The sequence below is a fragment of the Barbus barbus genome, assembly GCF_936440315.1.
Source record: "Barbus barbus genome assembly, chromosome: 33".
In the NCBI taxonomy this organism is placed as follows: Eukaryota; Metazoa; Chordata; class Actinopteri; order Cypriniformes; family Cyprinidae; genus Barbus; species Barbus barbus.
The window spans coordinates 22,996,335-23,020,293 of NC_136761.1; the positions used below are offsets into that span (position 1 = coordinate 22,996,335).

The following is a 23,959-nucleotide window of genomic DNA, read 5'->3' on the forward strand; positions in this document are numbered from 1 at the left end:
GACTTTAGAAATTACATTAATCTTTATGTATTTGTACAGCAGCACTCGAGCTGCATAAACTCAAGAGGTTTGTGTAAAACCAGCCCAGAATAAAGCACAAATGTTCTTTTGGATAATTGGAAGCAAAAGTATCTATCCATCTGTACAAAGATTTCACATGTCACCAATTTTTCTAAATCCTGAAACTTTGTTTATTATTTAGATTCAAATTATAGTTTGAATCCCAGTTTCTCAATGTTGTCTCAGATCTTTAGCCCCGTGTATGGGCAGCTTCAGGCATCTGTACACAGAATGGACAGTGATGGCTCATTAATCTCCACCTTTAAACGTATCATAGTTGCCACAGCATGAAGTGTCTTCTCCATTGTGGTTACCAATGACAGATCTGTATGTGCCAGAGCATGATGTTAGAGAGACACGCACTTTCTGATGTGGTGATAGAGAATGAATCCTGGTGCAGATTATGGTAGGGGGGTTGGGTATTATTCACTCTCCATCAGCAGCCTCTACAATCCCCCCACCCCTGCTCTGATAAACCATTATTACTCATATTAATTGAAATGGGACTCATTTTTCAAAGAGCTAAGAGCTTATACCGCACTTCATTCATGATTTACATGGAATATTTACAGAACATAAAAGCAGACAAACTTGCATGACAAATGCTAAAAATAAGCCTAGCTATAAGTTAATCGAATTACAGAATGCAGTTCCACATGCAGCTGATTTAGCTTCAGAGGTATATCAGACACATGAACCAGACCAGAGTGCCATTTCTCAGCCTTTCATCCCTCTCTCTCTCGGTTCATTTAAAATCTACACTCTACATGTTATGTCCCCTGCTTTCCAGTAATGAAAAGAAATCAGTGAAAAGAACAGAACTAGCAGGTCAGACTTGCACAATGTTCACCGAGTGAATATTTCACCCCAAAAGTAAAATAATCAAATAAGTGGTTTGCATAGTAAAATAGTCGTTTTGTTTGCATTTTGACATTATTTTGAGGACAATCAAGCACATCCCACCTAAATCCTCATTGATGTTAAAATTATTTAAAATCTAAAAGATGTATATATATTTAAATGGGGGGGGGGGGGGGGGGGGGGGGTGCTATGGTCACCAAAGGTTAATTTATTTGTTAAAAATACAATAAAACAGTAATATTGTTAAATATTATTACAACTTAAAACTTTTCTGTTAATATTTATATTTTGAAATTAATTTAATACGTAATTTATTCCTGTGAGAATCAAATTATTCTGATTTGCTGCTCAAGAAACATTTGCTATTATTATCAATGTTGAAATCAATTTTAATATTATGCATAACATTTTTGTGGAAATTGTGATGCATTTTTTCCAGGATTCTTTAATGAACAAACATTTCAAAAGAACATCATTTATGAATCTATACAGACTTAGTAATGAAAATAAGAGTAAAATGTCAATAACACATGATGATAATTCTCAGGTAAATTATTCTACTGTTGGCATGAAAATAATGTCTGTAATGGTTCACAAATATATAGATTTTCTTTAGATTTTTAAGGGTGAAATGCGATGCGGACATGTTTCAGAGATTCACCCATTTACCTCACTTAAAAAGCACGGTGTTGGTCTGCCTGGTCTCGATAATGTACGAAACACTTGAACTATTGTCTTAAACGCCCCTCTTTTATTCTGTCCTCTGTTTCTCTCCTCCATCTGGCTGAGTTAATTTCTCTCTGGACTGTAATTACTCTCCTCCACAGAAGCTGACAGTTTCCCCCCTCTCCTCCGGAGCTCCCTCTTTTATTTCTCTCGTTTGTTTAAATTTGCCCCCCGGCCGACAGGCAGCCTACCTCTATGCGCTTACCCTGTCAGGGATGGTTAGGCGGACGAGAGAAAAAAACGAAGGAAGGAGAAAGCGGGAAGATTAAAGGGCCAGAGCCATAAGCTGAAGGCCTGCTGGCTGCAATTTATTTACAGTTTAATGCACATAAAAGTTGAGCCAAAGATGGCAGCACAGGCACAAAGGCAAAGCAGAGCTCAAGCAGAGCTGATAAGAGCACGGGTAAACACATGCACAAACACGCGACTGCACGTGTTTAACTGGCATATGGTGCTGCTCTGCTTGACTGATGCTCATTACACCTCATATTTAGTTCACAACAGCTTTCTTCAGCAGGAAAGCACACTCAGGAGGCCAGGTTGACTTGCACTGGCAGAAGAAAATCTGTCTCGTTTATTATCATCACGATGGGCAAGGGACTGTAATGACAACATTACAGCAGTAATTAGCTTGTTAGTTATGAATGTGCTTTACATATGAGAGCAGAGGTAATCCTGTGTCAACATTTGGCTAAACAGTTTCCCAAGAAAGTCCCTATGGTGGAGAAAAATACAAAACCTTTAGAGGCTGTAAATATATGAAAACAGAGTTTGTTTCAGAAGAACAACTTACAACTTGACGCGCTTGTAACATAGCATTGTTCACATTGTGGTGCTCTCGCTACTTTCCTAACCATTAGAGCAGTGGTTCTCAGCCTTTTTAACTCCAAAGACCACCATCATAAGCAACAATATTCAAAAGCCAGATACTCTTATTTTCTGTAAATTTAATTTCAGGATTCCAAAGGTAAAAAAAAAATATATATTTTTGTAGGCTAACCCATAAGATTATTACAGAAAATAAGCTCTGTGACCAACAAAAGTATATAAATATAACTTGCTTTGTTCATCATGATAATCTTCACAAATTTACACAACTTATGAATGATTCATTTTGTCTTAAGTCTTAATTTAAAAAATATTTTCCCTGAAATTTTGAGTTAGAGTAGTTTGCAAGTGCGTGATATAAACACAGTAAGGCTGTAAAAGCAATCGATTGAGTTTATGAGTAGATTACGTGATATTTGATGAAGTTTGCATCATTGATTCTGTCAGTTTCCTGTTTAATACTGTAAAGCTACTTCAAAACCATGTCTACTGTATAAAGCACTACAGTAATAAAGGTGAACTGACAAGAGTTTATCTGTCCGGTTTGATGAAGTTTATTGTCACCGACAATATCTGGTCATATTTAATATTTAGTCACCAAGTAAAAGCTTCAACAATAACAAGTATTACTGATGTATTGCATATCATCTAATAAAACATGGAAAAATCTTGAGTTTGTGTTAACCACAGACCTTATTTCAGTCATTTAACAAAATGTGCTAAAATGAATTGGGGAAAAAAAAGGATTGAAAGTTTGCTGAGGTACCACCACTGCAAAGGCCACGAACATAATAAAGCATAAAACAATGAAGAAGAAATTAAAGCAATGGTGAAAGACAGAGGTCTAAAAGTTTACCTGTCCCAGGATGGGGCCCAGTGGAGGCCCAGGAGCCGCCTGTCCAGACCTTACAATTGCTCTGATCACACCTCCAGTATCCAACTTTTTCACCGCCTTGGCTGCTTTAGATATCTTAGACATTGTCTTTGTGTCTGGCCTGCCACACGTCTGTCCGTCCCCTTTGCCTGTTGGGAAATATAATTATTGAGGTCTCCTTAATTCATAAAAAATTCAACACAAAAAAAAAAAAAATCAATACCTGTCCAGAGGTTGAAAAGTGAGTTACACAAAAGCTCTCCCACGAGTGCACAACGGCCTTATCTCGAGACACTGTAAGTGAAGACAGTCGTGAGGCGAAGTGCTATGAAACCTCAGGCCCTTTAGAGATAAGGGATAAAAGCACAGGTGCGTCACACACTCGAGGAGCTTCTGCGCTTGGCTGCCTTCAACGATTCCCTACACTCTGCTGATCCATTACGGTTAGCTAGCGCTCTATGGGTCTAGATCAGGAAGGGTCAATGGAGCAGATTGGACGGCAGCCACCAAGTACCAAAACACGCACAGAATTAGCATCACACGCAAGGGCGAAAGACTGGTACCTGGTTTTTCCATTCAAGACTGAATTCAATTACACGATTCAATCAATTAGTTGAGTGGTGGAAATGGCCTGAAACATATGCGCTCGGGGAAGCATGAGTCATAAAACCACACCCCATAATCTGATATACACCAAAGGCAATAAAAGCCATTGCGTTCAACATCATTCAGCCGATCGCAGTCTGGCTAATTACAAATATGACGGGAGAACTTGACTCATTTTTTGACGGTTCAACCCAAGAGAAAACAATATCTCTAAATTATTCACAGCGCTCTGTTCCCAGGTTAACCTGACTATTTATATATTCATAAATGGAAGGGAGATGAGGACAGAGGTGAAATAAACACACCTCGCTAGCCACACGTTGGAATGCACCATTGGTTTTAATGCCAAGTCAATCCTCGCATCTGTGTAGACAAGCAACAAGATTTTTTCACAAGCACCGAAACGTCTTGGATCTCAGAATACACCGGCTATCTGTGGAGAGCAGAAGCAGCAGATATAGGCTCCGCAATCACACTGTGTTAAAAATTACTCTCAGGGTTTTCTTTAAAATGCCAATCACACACTGGCCTTCATTTTGCCATTCTATTTCATGCTGATCTCCAAACATATTTTTGCTGTTTTAAAAAGCATGTTGAAGCTCAAATCAATTTAAGAGGCAGTCAGGGAAGGTTGGGCTGCTGGTAAACCTCCACTTCTTGGCAGGAGGTCCAACCGTTTTAACATATTCAGAAGCAGAAGAGGACAATCAACAATCCTGTGAGCTGAATTGAAGCAATTTATTCAGAACATTGTGTTTGGCACCAGTTTACTTTTTTGAGGGATGGTTTACTTGGTGCCGACAATAACTGTGTTTCTGACTGTTTTGAAGAAACATGCATGAAATTTATTTTCCATTTAAAGCAACTCTGTTGACGTGATGGGGATATAAAATACACGATGAAAGAAAAAAGTCTGAGGAAGAGTGACTATGGACTGCAGGCATGTTCTGTCAAACTTTGCCGTGCTTGCTGGGTTTCCTGCTTTGAAGCACTCTTCGGCTTTCCAAATTAGATTAAATTGCTTGAGAAAAATATTTGATATTTGATATGTTTTGCTTGAAGTATTATGATTAGGAAATAAGAAACAGCATGAATACACTACCTTTGTAGCTTATGTTTGATAAGATTTCAATTTTAATGAAAAAAAGTCTCACCAATTTCCTGTGATAGCAAAGCTAAATTTTCATCAGCCATTACTCAGGGTTACGCGATTCTTCAGAAATCATTCTAAAATGATTTGCTGCTCAAGAAACACTTAGTATCCTTACAACACTCCTTATCAGCAGTTGTGCTGCTTAATATTGGGGACTACGGAATGACCCAACATTTTACCCTGTGAAAATAATGCTTTGATTTGGTCTTCAATATCAGATTTTAGGCTCATTTAATGTCCTGGGAACACTGAAACCGTCTCTGCATGGTACATCCATATCTGTTTGTTTGCTACAAATGAATCTTTAGCCAATGTGCTATTTGATTTTTTTCTACATTGTTTGAACAGAGAATAATGAAGTAGGTGTACAAACAATTGGTTCCTGAAAATGAATTGTTGCAATGTTTCACACTGAAGTATCTTGGCCGTAACAATGATAAAAAGGAAATGCCAAGCTCTGGGATTTTAAATTGTACTGGGAAAATAGGGCAATGTGCCATTAGCAATAAATGAACGTGGCTCAGGTTTATTTATTTATTTTGTTGGGCATTTTGTCCATTGGCCAAAAAAATAAATACTTGGGAGGTTAAAAACCCCTAGACTCAGTAAAGTGAATTAATATCTTAATGCAAATTCAGAGAAAGCAGTAATACAAGAAAAACCTCAGAGACCTAAAGCTGTTCTGTTCTGTCAAACTTCAGTTCAAAGGGATAAAACCAGGTTTCAGGAAAATGAAACACTCAAGGGAGTCAATGGCATTAGCAGGGCTACATCATTCCTGATTTAAGATGACAAAGAGAGACGGGACTCTCTTTATGAAGTGATTTAAGAACCTCAAAACCATTCCCTCATTTACATATATAGATTTACAGCCCGACTTTTGAAATCCGGCCAGTTCATTTGGATTCTCGTTCTCTTGATATATCTGTTTTTGTTTTGAGACAAATTGAACTTGCAGACATGAGAAAACATGTTTGTCGAGGCAAGAATAGCCCATTTAAAATACTGCTGAACAAGCAATTGTGGTTTTCGCAAAGTAGACAAAAGCTGGAAAATAAATGAGGAGGAAAGTACATAAAAGATTTATGCATAGCAGAAATGACTGGTAAAATGATTTAATTCCTTCTACCAGCTTGCATTTTGCACAAAATGGGAAGATATGGGAAAATTGGCCTTCCTGATTTCACTATTGTGTACTACAGTAAATGAAAACATTTGCTCACTAAACGCAACTAAATTAAGCAGCATAGACACAAAACTGAGATTCGGTCCTCCTCAAATAAACAATGGTGCAACATAAGTCGCAGCAAGCAGGCTGCTGTTTCAGAATTCAGCTCAATTCCTCTGATGCCCTCCAGGTGCATATTGATTTTGACAAGAACGCAGAGTGCTATTTGTGATAACCTCAGCAAAAAGCTAAACTACCTCCTAATTTACAATAGCAAACTAGAAAACGGTGGGAATACTCAAATGACTTTGAAGGATCACTACTGTGTCAAATATAACATCATTAAAACACGTATAAGCACTAGATTCAGTCAACAAATGTAAAAATGTGGGAATATTATGGTTTAATTAGTGATAGAGAGTGTTACTTTTTACTTCACTCTGAAAATGTATTATTATGTATTTTTCACCCAAGGTCAACTTTATAGTGTTAGTTTGTATAAAAGTTACCAAATTCCATTCCATCCTCTCTCAGAATAAAGCAATCTGTTTTTTCCCCCCCGCACCTTCACGAAATGCCTCTCTTTGCATGTGAAATGAGCAACAGCACTGAGCAGTTTCTCTGGCTCTCTCACAAAGCAGGCTTGCAGGTTTGCTATTGTGTCAAAAAGCAGTCTTTTACAACAACCAGCTCTGAAATGTGCCACACAAACTGCTGAGATTAGACTTGAAATCATCAGGGCAAATTGCAGGCAACATATTTTACAGACAAATATCCAGACCCTTAACCATTATACTTTCATTTATGTATTTATGAGTAACATTAAATACTACGACACACTAACAAACTCTTAACATATCAAAAACACATCCAATCTGCAGCTATGCCTGGACAACAACAACAATAATAAAAAACATAATAATAATACTAATAATAATAATAAACAGCAATATAATGGTACTGAACTAAACAACATGAAACACAGCTACATAAATCCATTTCATTTGAAAACAATAGTCCATTTAATCCAACTAACAACATTTGTGACTAAATTTACTTTTGAGTCTGAATTCTCCAAAAGGAGTGCTCTTTTTCTGCTATAAATGAAATTTGACAGTTTCATCTGAAAGTTTTTGCATGGCCAGTGTACATAGTCACATGATCAGAGCTGTTTAAATTCCAGTTTGCCCTTTGAAGGATGCCGTCTGTCAAAACTCTATTAAAGGAAGCATCTCATAATACACATTTGTGACCCTGGACCACAAAACCAGTCTTAAGTCGCGGGGGTATATTTGTAGCAATAGCCAAAAATACATTGTATGGGTTAAAATTATCCATTTTTCTTTTATGCCCAAAATCATTAGGATATTATGTAAAGATCATGTTCCATGAAGATAAATTTCCCACCGTAGATATATCAAAACGTAATTTTTAAGTAGTAATATGCATTGCTAAGAACTTAATTTGGACAACTTTAAAGAAGATTTTCTCAATATTTAGATTTTTTTGCACCCTCAGATTCCAGATTTTCAAATAGTTGTATCTCAGCCAAACATTGTCCTATCATAACAATCATAGCTTATTTATTCAACTTTCAGATGATGTATAAATCTTCACACTTAAGTGGTTTTGTGGTCACATTTAACTAACACATGTAGTACATGCAAGCATAATGAGCACATTAGTAAATAGTAGAAAACAAAGAGCCTCAGTTTCAATGACTGACTCTCATTATAAAACTGCACAATTGCTGTATTTTGTAGTTTCCCACCGTTTACGAATGATTGGAATAAAACACTTTTTGAAAAGAAGATAATATAATGATAATAATAACAGAGCTTAAAAAAAGATAATACCTCATTACATGCATATAGCACGTGACAGTATTCTAATATCTAAAGATGGTTAATAAGCATCTTCAGGTTTAAAGCAGAAGATACATTTGATTAGGATATAAGCATAGATATAATTTACATTACCTGCTAGTGAGATAATATGTGTTCGCGTACACCCGAAAAAAGACCTTCACGTTAGTATTTGAACCCTGCGCGCTGCCATATTGCCTTTACTGTCACTCCAGACCAGATAGACTGTCCCCATATGGACAGGAGGAGGACTACGCCTATGCATACTGGAGGAATATAGTATTTATAATGGAAATTATTTATATTGAATGCTACATAGCATTTAAATATAATATAAAACAATATATATATATATATTTTAACATTGCCCATTTCACAGTTTTTAATTGAAGTGGCGTCAGTGAAAACATTAGTATTATTGGGCTTCATTTTCAACACTAGATGGCGAAGTGACTCTTTTATAGACTGTCAAACCCCCCCCACGTGAGTTTTGCGTCATTTCCCGTGCGCCCCAGACTGTGTGCATGATCCGTGTGCTGGCATACTGCTTTTGTTATAAGATATTTCTGTTTGTTATCAGTTAGCAACATATAAAGGGATCAGTAATTAGAATAGCTGTTGTGATGGCTGAAGCGATTCAGAAGAAATTACAGGCTGAGTTGGAGAAATATCAACAACTGCAAAAAGGTGTGCCATCATAACTCTGGCTAGACAGCTATCCATGTTAGCAGTCCTTCCAACACTCTCTGCATGTGCATATGGACATTCATTTTAATAATATTTTATATATTTGACTACAATGCACAATTAAGTGCCTGTAGTCACAAATCAGGCTCTTAAGATGATGTCATAGTGATCTGCTTTTTCAATAGTCACTAAAAAGCGTTTTTTTTTTTATCTTATTCTTGCTGAAACGTGGTAGATTCATGTAATGTATCTTGCTGTTGTATGTATATGCGCATAATCGTTTTGTGAACACAGTAACTCGTTTTATTTTTCGCAGATGTCAGTAAAAGTATGTCAGCAAGACAGAAACTGGAGGCACAATTGACTGAAAATAATATCGTTAAGGAGGTAAGAACACAATTACATTGTATATTCCACATTTGCTTTTTAATTTCCATCATGCTACAGTGTATACACATTTATGTTGGTCATGTTTTACCACGTCATGTTTGTCATCCCTCTGTAGGAGCTTACATTGTTGGATAGCCAAAATACAGTTTACAAACTAATTGGACCAGTTTTGGTAAAACAAGATCTAGATGAAGCCAAAGCAACAGTGAGCAAGAGATTGGAATACATCAATGGTGAAATGTATGTATTGCATTTGATTCTGTTGTATTTGAGTGTGTAGTTCACATAGGCAAACCCCTAACTGATCTCTTCTTCATCTCAGTCAGCGCTATGAAACTTTACTGAAGGAGATGGAGAGGAAGTCTGAGCAGCATCGGGAAGTTCTGTCCAGCCTACAGCAGGAGTACCAGCGCGCTCAGGGTCAGGCTGTTGGGAAAGTCTAAATGGATTATGATTCTGGACACTAGTCTGGACACTAGTCCAGCAAAGCTCAGAGACTGAATGTGCCTGATAATAACACATGCTTGTTCGCATGTCTATTTACAGAATTCTGTAGATTTTTTTGTTTGATGCTATTAGGCTATCAATAAATGTTATGTTCAGCCTCTTTTTGTTCTTGCAGTTAATAGAAACTAATTTGCTAGTTTCTCAGAATCTCAAGTCCCCATAGTTGGGAAAACCTTCTGTAGAGGTGAACATAAACTACAAAAATATGATTTGTGCTCCTATTTGCTCTAATATTGAAAAAAAAGAAATGTATGATAGCATTTTCTTAAAAAAAAGTCTATGCAGTACACTCAAGTGTTTAATGTGGTACATTTTTGGAGGATTGCATGAAATGCATGAAAAAATAACTCAAAGGTAACATTTCAAGCATTCACTGTATACATTTTTGGTTTATGATGATTTGTTGCAGTTTTCATGTTTAAATGTCATTAAATATATCGATGCTTTTAGGAAAAATGGTAGGTTAGATTTAAATTAACATTTCTTGGATGTACCATACAGTAAACTAAATTGAGTAAAAATGTATCAACAAACAAAAATCAGTTGATGTGTTAACTATATAAAATAGAGGAGAAAACGGCTACAAAAAAACTAAAATTACAGTTATTCTCCTTTCCTATTTTATTCTGGGAATGCCTGGAGAATGTGTAGAAATGTATTTTATCAACACCTCAGTGAGGAAAAGAGTCACTGAAGTTTCTCAGTTCATTTCGTTGGTTTCATGAATAGTGCCTGTAGTTTTGAGTTTTCGTTTTAGAAAATGAATGATGACGAGTACCTTAGGTCATAGTAAAAGTACAACTATTTATTTTTTAATAATAATGAAAGTGGAAGGCGTATGGGTCTGTATACACAAAAACGTACATTCCCAAAAGCAAAAGACCTTGGTTAGGTAATACCTCACTGCTGTGCATCACTATGTACCAAGGCCTTGAGAGTTGCCCAGTGAGGCGACTCGTTTTTCTAATTAAAGGGGCAGGCGAGTGGTGCATACGGCCAGATGTTGCTCAGGGTAATGTCATTGAAGCGCTCGGTCAACAGGGTGTGTATCCGCCCCTGCGCAACAGGCCATCCGACGCGCAATGGAGAAGCGCTGAAGCACAGACGTCCGCATTGTGGGTGCTTACCTCCAATTAATATCCCGCGGAGGGGGACCAGTCCCCCTTCATTTCCCACCCGCCGGGGATTAACGCACATGAATAAAAGGCATTAGAAGAACGGCGCTACTTGTAAGGGAGCTGTGTGCGCTTTAAAAGCAGGTTGCCAACACACCCGCATTAAGTCCAAATCGTAAACTGTGGCGAAAAGCTTCTAAAGGGATTAGCCATTTATCGAAGCAATAATATGCAAAGCTAATTAAACAGACTTTGAGGTATTATTCGCCTTTTTGAAGTAGGTAAACCTTTTGGACTGAGTGGGGTGAATTATGCATGGTAGAGTAGGAAAGAAGCTTTATCATTCCAGCTTTGAGATGACACAAGCCTCCGGCATGTACATATAATAACAATATTAAATGCAATGATTGTTGAAAACAAATAGCCACTGCTTTTCACTGTTGTTTGAAGTAGAGTGTGACCGTGATTTCACGTTTATTACTGCAAAACGCGTGCGCGCGTCTCCATCGTCACCTAAACGCGCGTCTTCTGCACTGTGCGTTTGTTTTAATAGCCAGGTCAGGACACGCGTCGGTTTAATTTTACAGTCCTTTGCCAAATGGCCAGAAGGACCACATGTTGTACTAGTAAAGTGGGACGATGGCTTTCTATAAATGTTGTTCCCATGAGTTAGGTGACAATCAGCACCTAACGTTCGTGCGTAATTTGGCAACATCTGACAACAGGTCCACAGCGCAAAAAAAAAATAAACCACACATAACTTGTTTGCTCGAAAAGAAGATTGACCAAATTTACAGACTCAAATAATCCCATCATAAGCGAATTAAGTTTAGTGGAAAATGTTTAGGATGTAAGTTGAAGTTTTACAAGAAAGCAAAATGCTCCAAGACTCGTGCCCGCTACACACCTCCTGAGAAAACAAGAATTTGACTCATCTAGAGGTGTAAAATTACATAGAATTTGTGCATAACAGCATGGACATTATGCGTAAAAACTGTACTATCCATTCTCCAAATTCTCAAATTCTCCATCCCCTGTAGCGGGATGCCAATAGGCCATATAAAAATTATATTAAACTGAAAGTAAGTTTTTGTAGGTTAAAAAGTAAAAAGTAGCCTACTTTAGACGTGAAGTGACAAAAAGATGCACAAAAATAGCTAAACAGTAGTGTCTAAGAAATAGTTTTACGGTTTGCTAAACCTAATTAAGAACTAATGCACAACATTCAATAGTCAAAGAATAATTTATAGGACTACTTTATATTACATCTACATTTTATAATTGTACGTTTGATATACTTGGCTGCGTGCATTGCTCCTTGTTGATCAGAACAGACAAAAGCACACATCCGGTCTGGATAATCTATTTACACCCTTTGTGTTGAATGGCGTTTGGGAGACTTATCTGTCTGTAATAACCGGTGCATGGCATCTTTCAAAGGTCTAATCTGATTTCAGCTCCAACTCGTTTATCTAAGAGATTATCGATTATATTAAGCGAAACAAAGCTGCACATGAAGGTGATTTAGTGGAGAATGTGAGCGTTAAGTACAACTAAGCCATTATATCTAGTGGTAAATCTACTTTCCAGGTCATATGGTTTTATGACAACTTTTAGTCTTTAAATACTTTAGATTGTAAGGTTTGACATGTAGATAGCGAAGTCGTTAAAGTAGTAGACTTGGCCTTTTGCTAGGCCTTTAGCCTGATATAAAATAATTTATATTGAAAAACGACCTGATTTAATCACAAATCCAAAACATTTGGGCGCACAGATGATATAATTGAGACCAAACTTTTGGTTTTATTAATTTATCCAGAATTTAATTCATAATAATAAAAAATGTTTAAATGAATTTTATGCGTGACTCTCACTTGTGCTGCATGGGCTTGAGACCGAGCAATAAAATCGATGCAGGAGAGGGATGGGATAGCTGTTTAAAATGAAATAATAATTAAAATATTTCATTTGATCTATTGCAAGTAAAATTACTTGAAATAACTTAATTAAATATCTGTGACAGTTTTATTGTCGCTAAAACTGTCTGTTATATTATTGGTTTGTGACTTGAACTTTTTGTCATCATATATTGGATCGAGTATAGGCCTACAGAATATTTAGGCCTATGTATAAATAGGCAGGGTAGGCCCTTCTATCAAATTCCAACATCATGTTCTGATAAATCAAACAACATTTGCTCTGACAAAGGCCCGTGAGACCACACCTAAGCAATCTGCACCTCAATGCATTATATCTTCCATAGATTAAGTGCAACATTACCGAGATGACCAAATGATTGCCCAATGAAAATCTGCAAACGCCAGGCCTGTTATCGAGTTATCTACCGTTATCACATTGAAACGCTGAACATTCACACCGTCTGAAGAACAATGCCGCTTAATGCTGAACATCTCTCAGGAAATGAATTAATGGACATGCAAATAATAGAAACAGAGTAGGCCAAAGATAACAGAATATATCCTCAGAGAGGTTTAATTCTTTGTTCAAAGTATAAGAAAATACTTTATGAACATTTCACATTTTGCTGACATGAAAAGTAACAGCAAATAAAAAGCCTTGTTATTTTGTTTCGACAAAAAAAAATACAAAACCAAAAAAAAAACCCCCAAAAAAACAGAATCTCTTAAATGAAATGAACATTTTTCAATGTTTTAGAAGAACACAAATATGGCAATTACCACAAAGAAAAAATAAAAATGATCGTTTCTTGGCACTCAAGTTCAAAAAATAAGAAAAAAACCATTGACATGTTCACCCCGTTAAGTACACGATTCTCCATCAAAAATAGATTTTGTAAAAGTCTTGAAAGAAAATTCTGTTGATATAAAAGCATCAAAGTTCTAAGAAATACATTCATCTCAACACAAATGTGTATCTTGTTTGTTGGGCTGTAAGATCACCAAACACACTATGCAGGCACAGATTTCTCAATGCCTTTTTACAACAAATAAATCTTTGGCATCTACTGTACAAAATCCACATATTTACACAATTCACAGTCTATTCTCCCAGTGTTGCTCCAACACTGCTGAATCATTAATCACTGTAGACCAAGCCGGCCTTTTCAGTCTTTAGAGAGCTTTGCAGGGACTTGATGTTCTACCAAGGTCTCCAGACAGCATCACAGAGCATTACAGGTTGCTTAGGACTTGAAGTCATGGTGGGAGCAGAAAGAACTCTTTGTGTAAGCTTCACACGGCCAGATGGTGTGCAAGAATTGCTCAGTTGGACACGAGTGAGATGCTGCTGTTCTGGCAGTGATGAGTCCTCATTGAGATGCACCTGGGTTTCTCTGCGGGATGGTGTGGACAGTGGCTGGACTTGCATTGAGTGTGATTTGTGAAGGTTTCCACATGCTTTCTCCACTCCTTGTCCAAACTCGTGGCTCTTGCTAGCAATAAAATTGTTGACTCGTATCAGACATGTCCTCATTCCGTCACGGTAGCTCTGACATTTGCTAGGTGAACTCAGGTCTTCATCAGACTCCTCTGTGCGTGCTCTTTTTCCTCTGGTGATTTTAAAAGGGTCAGTCCCCAGTCCTTGGTCAGCTGTTAAGAAGTGCACAACACTTTCCAGGATTTCAGCCTTTTCGACTTTAGGGTTCTTGAGTTTCTATTAAAAAGAAGAAAAATGTGGTCAGATAAAGACATCTTTTACAGGCTACATTAAGTCTTTATTTAGAAACCTAACTTACCTCATTGTGTGTATTCTCAAGTAATAGCATCCTCAGAGTTTCTAGGCTTTGATTAATGCGATCTCTCCTTCTTTTCTCCATGAGAGGTTTCGAGACCTGTAACATTAAAAATAGTCTATGGTAAAATATCATTCTTAAAAGCCTTAACATGAAGTGACAAATCTTCATATCACATTTTGCCACACTGCCACAAAATAACACAGAATAACCCGATATGTAAGGCTATGTGAATTATATTATATTATAGACTATTTCAGAGGTCTGAAAATACATTGTGAAACAAATAAAGTTAGTTTTTTACCCGTGTCGTGTCCTTTTGTTCCGGTACGTCAGGAGCTTGTTTACTCATTTTGGCGATTATCGAAATCCCTCTATAAAGTGAGATTATAAGCATCGTTTCGGAGTTCAGGTCATTTATGGTACAGTCAGTACACGCCCAATCTTCTCATTATGAATAATAAAAGAAGACGAGCCAATCACAGACGTCCTTGAGCTGGCCCCTCATTAATATTTACATACAAGCTGGATGAAAGAGACAATGCCTGTAAATAATGTCAATTGTGAAGTAAGAGCCAATAATGACCCATTTAGCCCCCCGTCTGGGATGTTTAAACGGTGGCTATTCAGTTAAGGCATTGCCAAAGATTATCAAATAAGGTTTGAACCATTCACATGCGTCATAGGCCTATTTAAAAGAACTTCACATTTTAAAAGAATTTCAAATCGTTCTGATTATCGATAGACAATAAGAAGTGCACTTAGCCATTTGGACAGTTATTGCACTGCACGGTAGGCTTTCTGCAGCTTGCATTTAACAATGCTATGTGAGAATAATCCAGGATAAGGTGCATTCATAGGCTAAATATTGACTTGCAAAGTCCATCCATCTTCAAAATGCAATCTTACAATAAAAATAAAGTAAGGTGTTTTATTTATTTCAACTGGTTTATCACTATAGCCTGTTTTTTTCATTAGTGTAGGGCTATCAGGTGGGATCACAGTGTTCCCCCTGAAGCGCCGGTATAACAAAGGAGGACGTGCTTTACTTGGTTGAGTCACTGAAGTGTAGCTTCAATTGAAAGTGGTCTTTTGATATGTGTGGGGTCTTCTCGTGTGTTCGCAAATAATTATCCTGCCTAACGAATGAGGGCTATAGGCTACGAATAAACTACAGCTAATTTCATTTGGAAAATACTTTTTATCAAATAAAATGGACGTGCCAATTGCCAACGAAAACAGCTTTAACTTACAAATTTATTAAAAATAAACAAACTTTGTACTCTCTTCCAATAATCAGTTTCGAAAAGTTTCAAATTTCACCCGAAAAGTTTTGCTTGGTTTAGGATCCACTTGACCTTTCCAACAATTTACAAGTGTAAGCGTGGGACAATAATGGTTGGCCTAATCGCTCACACTTCTATCAAAACACAGCCATACAGCACACTTAATAGATTTGCTCTAAAAGCCTGGGCATCACAGCTCTTCACATCCCCCTCTTCACCATAAAGCAGGATGCGCGTGTACTTCTCACTGACGGACACGAGCTAATCACACTTGGCGCGCGACTCCAAAAATACATTTTCTCTATTTTAAAGTAAGCATTTTCGTATTCTCTATTTTTAAAGTAAGCATTTTCGTATAGAAATAAAACTGTTTCTATGGCCTCCACATTATATGCCTACATTTTTTTATTACTGTGATATAGCTATATATATTGTCACAATAAATATGCAATTTATATAATTCTGAGCTTCAGCTCAGTGTTCGTTATCTGTAATTTAATTAAAAATGTTTTTAACAAGTGCGATGCTTTTAATGCAGATTGTCACTTTGGCATCACTTTTACGTTTCAGTTTTAGTAGGCTACTGACAAAATTGTACTTTTTTAGCCTATTCACCAAAATGTTAGGACAGATGCCATTTGTGCCCAGCAGTTCACCTCAAGCATTGTCCTCTGCTGTTTATTTAAAACCATTTGCTGATATTTGCATATTGCAGCAGCATACAATCAAAACTTTTCCCCCCAGAACCAATTGTGCCATCGAATGCTTTTAAATAGCTTCAATCTGTTTTTAATGGCTGTTTTAAATATTATATATAAAAACAGTAAGTGTTTCTGTTTTGCTTGTCCGTAGATGTCATAACACGTCTGTTTATAGTTTGTTTAATTAAGGCAATGCTGGGTGGAAAGTTCACAGTGCCCACGTCACTACCACCTCTCCGCCAATCAGATGCCACTCCAGAGGCTTAAAATTCCCGTTTGGCTCGATTCCAGCTCCCAGTGTCCCACATCTAATAAGAATTAGCGTGAAGAGCGAACTGTTCAACTCTCAAAATGATTAAGACCGAAGGCGTCAAAAGAGTAAGTTCTTTAAAAACTGTTTCTTTCCCAAAAATGATTTCTCAAATACTTTATATTTAACCTTCACATGTTTATTTGATTCAAAGCAACAGTTGAATCTTAAATAAATTGTTTGATGATGGCATTGGAATTGTTTTAATTTTTAACCTTTGTTTAAAGAAGTTAAAGCCTGTGATGGAGAAGAAGAGAAGAGACCGAATCAACCATAACCTAGACGTGTTAAGAGATCTGCTTGTCAAGAGCACTGCAGGCACGGTGAGTACCTGCCCTCGATTTATGATGCATTACTTCACATTATTTCCTTGACAAACTCCTAAAATGCATCTCGACTTTCCTCTGTCCTTCCACAGCGCTTACAAAATCCAAAACTGGAAAAAGCAGAGATTTTAGATCTTGCAGTTCAGTACATCAAAAAGACCACAAGAAAAACTGAGACACAGGGTTCGTTTTTACTACTTTTTACTTCATCCATCTGAATTTAGAATTAAACTATTTATTAGTAATTTGTCTAATTTATGTAATGTTTTCTATCTTTCTGCAGTGACATCTACTCATCTACCCATCTACGCCAGTGACTTCTATGTACCAGACTTCTATGGGAGGTTTAAATCAGCTGAGCAGAAGGAGGTTCTTCTGAAACTGGGGGTCAACCATGATGACCCAACTGGTGCTTCCAAAGCAGGAAATGAACCAGTGGCCCTGACGGGCTTCCTTCTATTACCATCAGGCCAGAACCACCAGCAGAAACTTCTCTTAAACCCTGAATCATCTTTGGATGGCTCTAAACTTTTGCATCATTCGACTTCTCCCCCCAGTTCATCATCATCACAATGTAGTTCCCCGCCATCTCCCACTTTTACCAGCTTATCCTCCTCTCCCAGTAACTCCCCTCCATATCTATTCATGCCTTGTCCTCTACCTGCTCCTTCTGAGTCACCTCTTTCAACACCACTCTCACTCCATAGGCCTGTCATTGTGCCTCAGCCTATTCTGCCCAACATGGCTAGAGATTTTACCCCACCGCAGTCTCCTGTACTGGCTCTTAGACCGGAACCTTGTTCACTTCCAACCCAGTCCATATGGAGACCATGGAGCTGAACTCTTACCATGGAGGGCTTTTCCCTTTTACTTAGGCACTGCTCCAATGGAGAAATGACCTCCCAGAAGGACCAAATTGGACGTATGGTGTGGCATGAGCACAGGGTTATCACTTGTGTTTGCCTCAGTTACTATTAGCCTACTTTTGTCATGTTTTCAATGACGTATACTTTTAACTTGACTATTGTTTTGACCAATGTTTGTCTTCACTAATATACCTGTGATTCTAGCAGTGAAATAAAGTCTTTTTTTTATCAGTTCTTGTGTTAATTTAAAAGAGGAACTTTTGTCTAGACTGTTTTTATAGATGTATAAAAAGTATATTTATTAAATACTTGTAGTAACTAAAGTACATTCACACCAGTCCTGCAGTCAAACCATTTAGATCTTAAATGTGTTGTCAGTTATAAATGGAGTTCTTATGTTTTATATTCCTTCATCTTAGAAATAAAAAAAACCATTGAATGTACACGTTCCTCGCTGACGAAAAAGATGCATTGAAAAATACCACAGACCTGGAAACACCACAGTTGAGTGCGGTTATCTAACCTTGGCTGAAAATAAAAATAAAACTCATTGTTAATGACCGCATCTGTGCTTTTTTTTTTACACTTAGCTTGCTGCAATTTTAACTACTCTACTGCCATCTCGTGGTGTCTATGAATGCAGCCATTGGTCTCAAACTCAATTCCTGGAGGGCCACAGCTCTGCAGAGTTTAGATCCAAATCACACCTGCTTGGAAGTTTCTAGTGATCCCGAAGACCTTGATAAGCTGGATCAGGTGTGTTTGATTGGGGTTGGAGCTAAACTTTGCAGAGCTGTGGCCCTCCAGGAATTGAGTTTGAGACCAATGTAAGAATGCTCTGTAAGCATAGCCTAACTATTTTCAGTATGACCAAAATGCAGCATTTTTATAAGTCCGCCAAAATGTTAAAATGGTTTCTGTTCAAATGTTGATAAGAAAATAATGTCATAAGACTACAGTGCCTTTTTGAATTCTGCTTTAATTTACAACATATTTGTGCTCATGTCAATGTTTTGACAAACATTCATTGTGGTAAATTTCCATAGCTTTTTTTTTTTATAATAGTGTACATGTTGATGCATGTGACATGAAAGCCTAGTTCAACCCAGTACTGATGAAAATATGCGGTGATTTTACATTGGGAAAAGTGAACTATTTTCTCCAAAGATTTGTACTGATTCAGCCTACTGGTCAGTAGAGGGCAACATAAGATAGTATTAACAGATTCAGTCCATAATTGAGCTCTGGCTTGTAGATATAGAGAGTTGTTACCTGTGTTCCTGGGCGGTAAGATGAGGATGCATGACTTCTCTCTCTCATAAATGTCAGAATTTTTCTCTCACTCCTGCAGTCTTGGATAAATCCGTAACATCTTCCCTATCTGCCATCCACATCTCTATTACAAAGCCTTAATATTTTCTGAGCGAGGCACCAGGGGATTTGGCTGGAGAAAACAGAGTTTCTGACATGACAGAACATGTTTTTGGATAATGGTTATTTTTTCTCTCTCCTCCTTCTGCCGTCTTCACATTCAGAAGCTTCTCTCTGTACCAGTGCCATTGCTTATGAGATGGCCATTGTTCATTGTGAGGTAAAAGAGCACATCATGCACATTTGCTGTCTCTCTGCAGGTTTTGATCATTGCAATGAGTGACAATCAAGGAGTGAAGCACAAATTAAAGAGGACGCTCTGCCTGGACAGAGGAATGCTGCCTCAATAATCATAATTGAATGTGGTGGGGAAGAAATCACCTCGGAAAATGCAGGACAAAAGCCTGAAATCCCCGCACAAGCTTTCTCAGGTCACACTGATTAGAGCTGATCCTGTTACCTGTGTAGTCTTAGTCTTGTTAATAGTGAATGCAACTCATGCATTCCTGATCTGGTACAAAACAGGGAGGGAGAGATTTAAAGAAAACATTGACAAGGATCCAGCACAGAGATGTCACTGCTCCTGCCACGGCTTATTGGACTCTGAGTTAAATACATTTGTGTTGGCACATCTCAAAAGCAATTTGTCGAGGCAGGGCTGCTGTCAAACACTTTCATCACACGTGCACACACTTGTACATGCCCCGTCCTTCAAAGCAAGGCGCTCTCGCTGGCACGCACATGCACAAATGTTGTGGTTTCATTGAAAATGGATCCCACTTTGTGCAACATTTCTCTGTGTAAGTCTTTGTGTTATCAATATTCATTGAGTGATGTCCCATGAATGTTATTTTAGTCAGAATAAACGGTTCTAACTTGGAAAAATATATTTATTTACCATGCTGCATGTGTTCAATCTTAATGCTTAGCTGTAAGGTCACTGAGTCTTCATTAATGATTCCAGCTTCCTTGTAATGTTGACATATCTGGTTAATGGGGGTCTATTTCATTTCCTCATTCCATAGATTCAGAAATCCTTTTGGTAGATTATGTCAGAGCCTCAGGGCATTATGTTGTTAGAGAAGTGACTCGATTAAAAATACACAGTTAATCTGGGAGGATGTATGTATATGTGTCTTTAAGCCATGATGATCATTGCCCTCAGTCTATTTAAAACATTTACAGATGGATAGTTTGAGTAAAGGAAGTTTAAAGACAGCAATATTGATAAACTAATGGTTGCAATAATGTTATAAAGAAATTGTGGAGCTGTACAGTGAAGACAAGAGCTGCCTCTCAGCTAACATGGAACATTCACAGAATTTTAGCTAACATTCTAGCAAGGTTCTCCTAAAGTTATGGACAAAGGTTCTTCCAGAAACGTTAATAGAACATTTGTTTAAAGTGAACTAGTCTTTAATTTTTCTGAAACGTTTTAGTTAGATGTTCATCTAAGATTTTTTTAAATGTTACCTCTTGTTTCAGAATGTTTAGAGAACATTCAAAAGTAACATCGTCATAATGTTTGATAAATGATAAAATGGAATGTGTAAACTGGACGTTTTCTGAACTCTGTCATAAAAATGAGGTTGTCATAAAAAGATGAATTATCTGAATATTTTAAGAGACTCACTTTGATATCATTTAGGTATCATCAGTTATTTTCCCCCTGCATTTTGATTGGACCACATGACTTTTATGAAAAAAAAAGAATATTGAAATTAATTTGAATTCAGAAATTTATCCTATCTGTAGATGGGGAATTTTTGCATAATTGTAGGTATACATGTATGTATGTTTTATGTATATTTGAATTACTGAGTGGACAAAAAGTAGAACTGGTTGCAAGGACACCATAGAGATTTGGCTTGGTGTACCTAGAGGAAGACACTCTTCATGAATCCATCCCGGTCCTCAAGAATTCAATCTTTCGCTACTCACAACTAAACACCATTTTCCCCTCTTTCATTTGTCTTTTTTCCCTTCACAGGAGCTTTTGAAGTTAACGGAGAAAGGAGCACTGACTGTAGCAAATTACCTGGGCTGAAACATTTTTGACATAAGTCCTAAGAGGCGGGTGAGCCACTTCTCCAGGAGGCCCCATCGGGAGCGTTTAATCTCGGGCCATGAGAGGCAGCGTTGCTGACAGAGTGACAGGTCAGCTGGACACGCTTCCAGCCGGCAGTGATGGACACGCCAGTCTTCGGAGCAGGGCCACTGCCCATGCATCACCACAAAGGTGAGCACCTGACAGGGTGTGGAGGCCAAAACCACTGCAGCAGTGATCACACTAGATATTGCTCTGTTTCAGCACCTTACGGTTTTAATAATGGTTTACGGTTTATATTTAAGCCTTTTAGAAAGCTCTCGGCCACAACAGCCTCCTAAAAATTTATACTTCAGGGCTTATACTTCACTTATACTTATAATCCGTGCAACAGAGGCCTGTTTAGCCATTGTTCATTATCATATGTCAGCCAGGAAGTCTTGCTGAATATTGTCCTTATCACAGATCCCAAGTCCTTAATAGCTGTTCTGTGGACAAAAACTGTTTTTATAAGCCACTGTAGTAGAGAGCACCGCCCAGTTCTGTAACAGAGAGTAAATAGATGTGATATACTCCTTTATTCCCACATAGTCAAAACAAAAACATGGTAACAATAGCTTTGGAGACTAGCAATTGTGCTGCTGAGACACTATTTGACATTTTCTTTCTGCTGAATAATGTCTTTCATTGGGGAGCCATACAAACGCTCTATTAATTTGGAGAGTCAATTGTTGTATAATTTGCCTCTGAATGCGTAAAAAATAAACTCTTTCACAATGTTCTGCACAATTAGTCCTTCGTACTGTATAAATAGCTCTTTTGAAACCAACAATGTGTAATTGTGTCCACTTTGAGCGATGAGCTCACAAATATGGAGCTCTTTCCATGTTTATCGCTTCAAGCTGCATTGTTAAAGCATTTGGCATGAACAGAGGTTGCGGTCGACGTGGAGTTTGTCGTGCCCTGAGGTTGTGTGTTAACTGAGTAGTCTTTCTGGTGTCTGAAAGCAGTGCTGCCTGCCGGCTCCTCTGACCTAGAACCCCATGCAGTGGGTGGGCCGTGACCCAGGTAGCCTAAAGCCATGCTGGGTAGCAACTTCTGCTCTAGAGTTCTTGTAATCCGTCAGGATGTACTTCAGCTCAAAAAGAAGGTTGCACTCTTCTACCGCCACTAACACCCCTTTTAAAAACCAGGAACAATTTAACAGTTCAAAGGTCAGCGCAGGAAAAAGCTGGCGGCAGTTAAAAATAGTGTGTGATTTGTATTTTGGCTAAAAATACTGAGAGAGATGGTTTTGATCAGGCCTGAAAAGCAATGCGAGGTGTAAAAATGAAACAAATGAATCGAAAAAATATATTTTGTCCTGAGAAAATATGGGATTTAAATTTGCTACTGTTTTTCTAGTCATCATGCAAAAGTCTTTTGAAATCATTGTGAACTCCAGTGTTCAGTGTTCCGATGAAGCATTGCATCTGCATTACTATATGTGACCCTGTCTTAAGTACACTGTAAAAAAAAATCCGGAAAATTTACGGAAAAAAACTGGCAGCTGTGGTTACCAGAATTCTACCGTAAAAAATACGGTAGCAACGTTTTAGGTTTTACGGTTTTAACTTAAATTTACAGTTAAATACAGTAATTTCTTTAACTGATATAATCTTTATATACCAACCTATTAAAGTACTGAAATCTGTTTTGTTCCTTTGAAATACACTGATAACCACCAAATGCAGGTGATGATGAGAAAGTCACATGATGAGCCAAAGCCCATCACAAACTACTTTTAAACAATAGAATATACAGAAGGTGCACAGTGTCATTCACACAAGCACTAAACACCATCATGGTGAGACTCATTAAACTGAAATATGCTATAAACATTAAATTTAACAACATTAGATGTAACATACAACCCTAATAAACATAACCGATAAGAAAAAACTAAGAAGAAACAGTTATTTCAAAGAAAAAAACCTCAAATTCAAACAGAATTTGAAATGGAATGGGAATTCTGGGAACGTCAGTTTACGCTTTTTCCCTGTAAATTTTACAGGAACTTTCCGTTAACCATGTAACAGGTTTTTACCGTAGCATTTTCACAGTTTTTTACCGTTAAAATCACGATCATTTTTTACAGTGTAGCATGGGTATATTTGTAGCAATAGTCAACGATACATTATATGGCTCAAAATTATCGATTTTTCTTTTAGGCCAAAAATCATTAGGATATTATGTAAAGATCATGTTCCATGAAGATGTTTTGTAAATTTCCTACTGTAATTATATCAAAACGTAATTTGTGATTAGTAATATGCATGGCTAAGAACTTCATTTGGACAACTTTAAAGGCGATTTTCTCGAAATTTAGAGTTTTTTTTGCACCCTCAGATTCCAGATTTTCAGAGAATAGTTGTATCTCAGCCAAATATTGTCCTATCCTAACAAACCATACATCAATGGAAAGCTTATTTATTCAGCTTTCAGATGATGTATAAATGTC

At 37.5% G+C, this 23,959-nt stretch overlaps 4 protein-coding genes across 7 annotated transcripts in view; 2 read left to right on the forward strand and 2 right to left on the reverse strand.

The window, feature by feature from the left end:
- LOC306853599 (large ribosomal subunit protein uL11m-like) overlaps window positions 1-8,368 on the reverse strand; it is a 29,051-nt gene extending 20,683 nt beyond the window's left edge. The window contains exons 1-4 of one of the 4 annotated variants that reach the window (XM_079391132.1): window positions 8,256-8,349; window positions 4,261-4,318; window positions 3,573-3,691; window positions 3,332-3,498 (exon numbers count right to left, since the gene is read on the reverse strand). In XM_079391132.1, coding sequence (XP_079247258.1) covers window positions 3,332-3,454 — 123 coding nt within the window. In that variant the 5' untranslated portion in view covers window positions 3,455-3,498; window positions 3,573-3,691; window positions 4,261-4,318; window positions 8,256-8,349. Of the gene's footprint in view, window positions 1-3,331; window positions 3,499-3,572; window positions 3,692-4,260; window positions 4,319-8,255 lie in introns of all 4 variants that reach the window. The other 3 variants (XM_079391130.1, XM_079391133.1, XM_079391131.1) reach the window with 3 other exon arrangements.
- A 249-nt stretch (window positions 8,369-8,617) lies between these two features.
- On the forward strand, window positions 8,618-10,252 carry pfdn6 (prefoldin subunit 6). Its single transcript, XM_079391135.1, has 4 exons — window positions 8,618-8,828; window positions 9,145-9,215; window positions 9,334-9,458; window positions 9,541-10,252. The coding sequence occupies exons 1-4, from the start codon at window positions 8,765-8,767 to the stop codon at window positions 9,659-9,661; spliced, it is 381 nt and encodes a 126-aa protein (XP_079247261.1). The 5' UTR covers window positions 8,618-8,764; the 3' UTR covers window positions 9,662-10,252.
- A 3,708-nt stretch (window positions 10,253-13,960) lies between these two features.
- LOC306853604 (uncharacterized protein) lies at window positions 13,961-14,645 on the reverse strand (the record flags this gene model as incomplete). Its single annotated transcript, XM_079391138.1, has 2 exons — window positions 14,556-14,645; window positions 13,961-14,473 (listed from the first exon to the last, which is right to left on the reverse strand). The coding sequence occupies exons 1-2, from the start codon at window positions 14,634-14,636 to the stop codon at window positions 13,961-13,963; spliced, it is 594 nt and encodes a 197-aa protein (XP_079247264.1). The 5' UTR covers window positions 14,637-14,645.
- Window positions 14,646-16,890: 2,245 nt separating this feature from the next.
- her11 (hairy-related 11) lies at window positions 16,891-18,015 on the forward strand (the record flags this gene model as incomplete). The annotated part of the gene is made up of 4 exons (XM_079390649.1): window positions 16,891-16,917; window positions 17,077-17,172; window positions 17,268-17,358; window positions 17,459-18,015. 4 exons carry the CDS (start codon window positions 16,891-16,893, stop codon window positions 18,013-18,015), a joined length of 771 nt encoding a protein of 256 aa, XP_079246775.1.
- Between the last annotated feature and the right edge of the window lie 5,944 nt (window positions 18,016-23,959).

What these genes read in the sequence shown, in the direction of transcription:
- pfdn6 (XM_079391135.1), top strand. Translation starts at nt 8,765, where the DNA reads ATGGCTGAAGCGATTCAGAAGAAATTACAGGCTGAGTTGGAGAAATAT. An exon ending in ATATCAACAACTGCAAAAAG is followed by an intron (nt 8,829 to 9,144) that starts GTGTGCCATCAT and finishes TATTTTTCGCAG; the next exon opens with ATGTCAGTAAAAGTATGTCA. An exon ending in AAAATAATATCGTTAAGGAG is followed by an intron (nt 9,216 to 9,333) that starts GTAAGAACACAA and finishes ATCCCTCTGTAG; the next exon opens with GAGCTTACATTGTTGGATAG.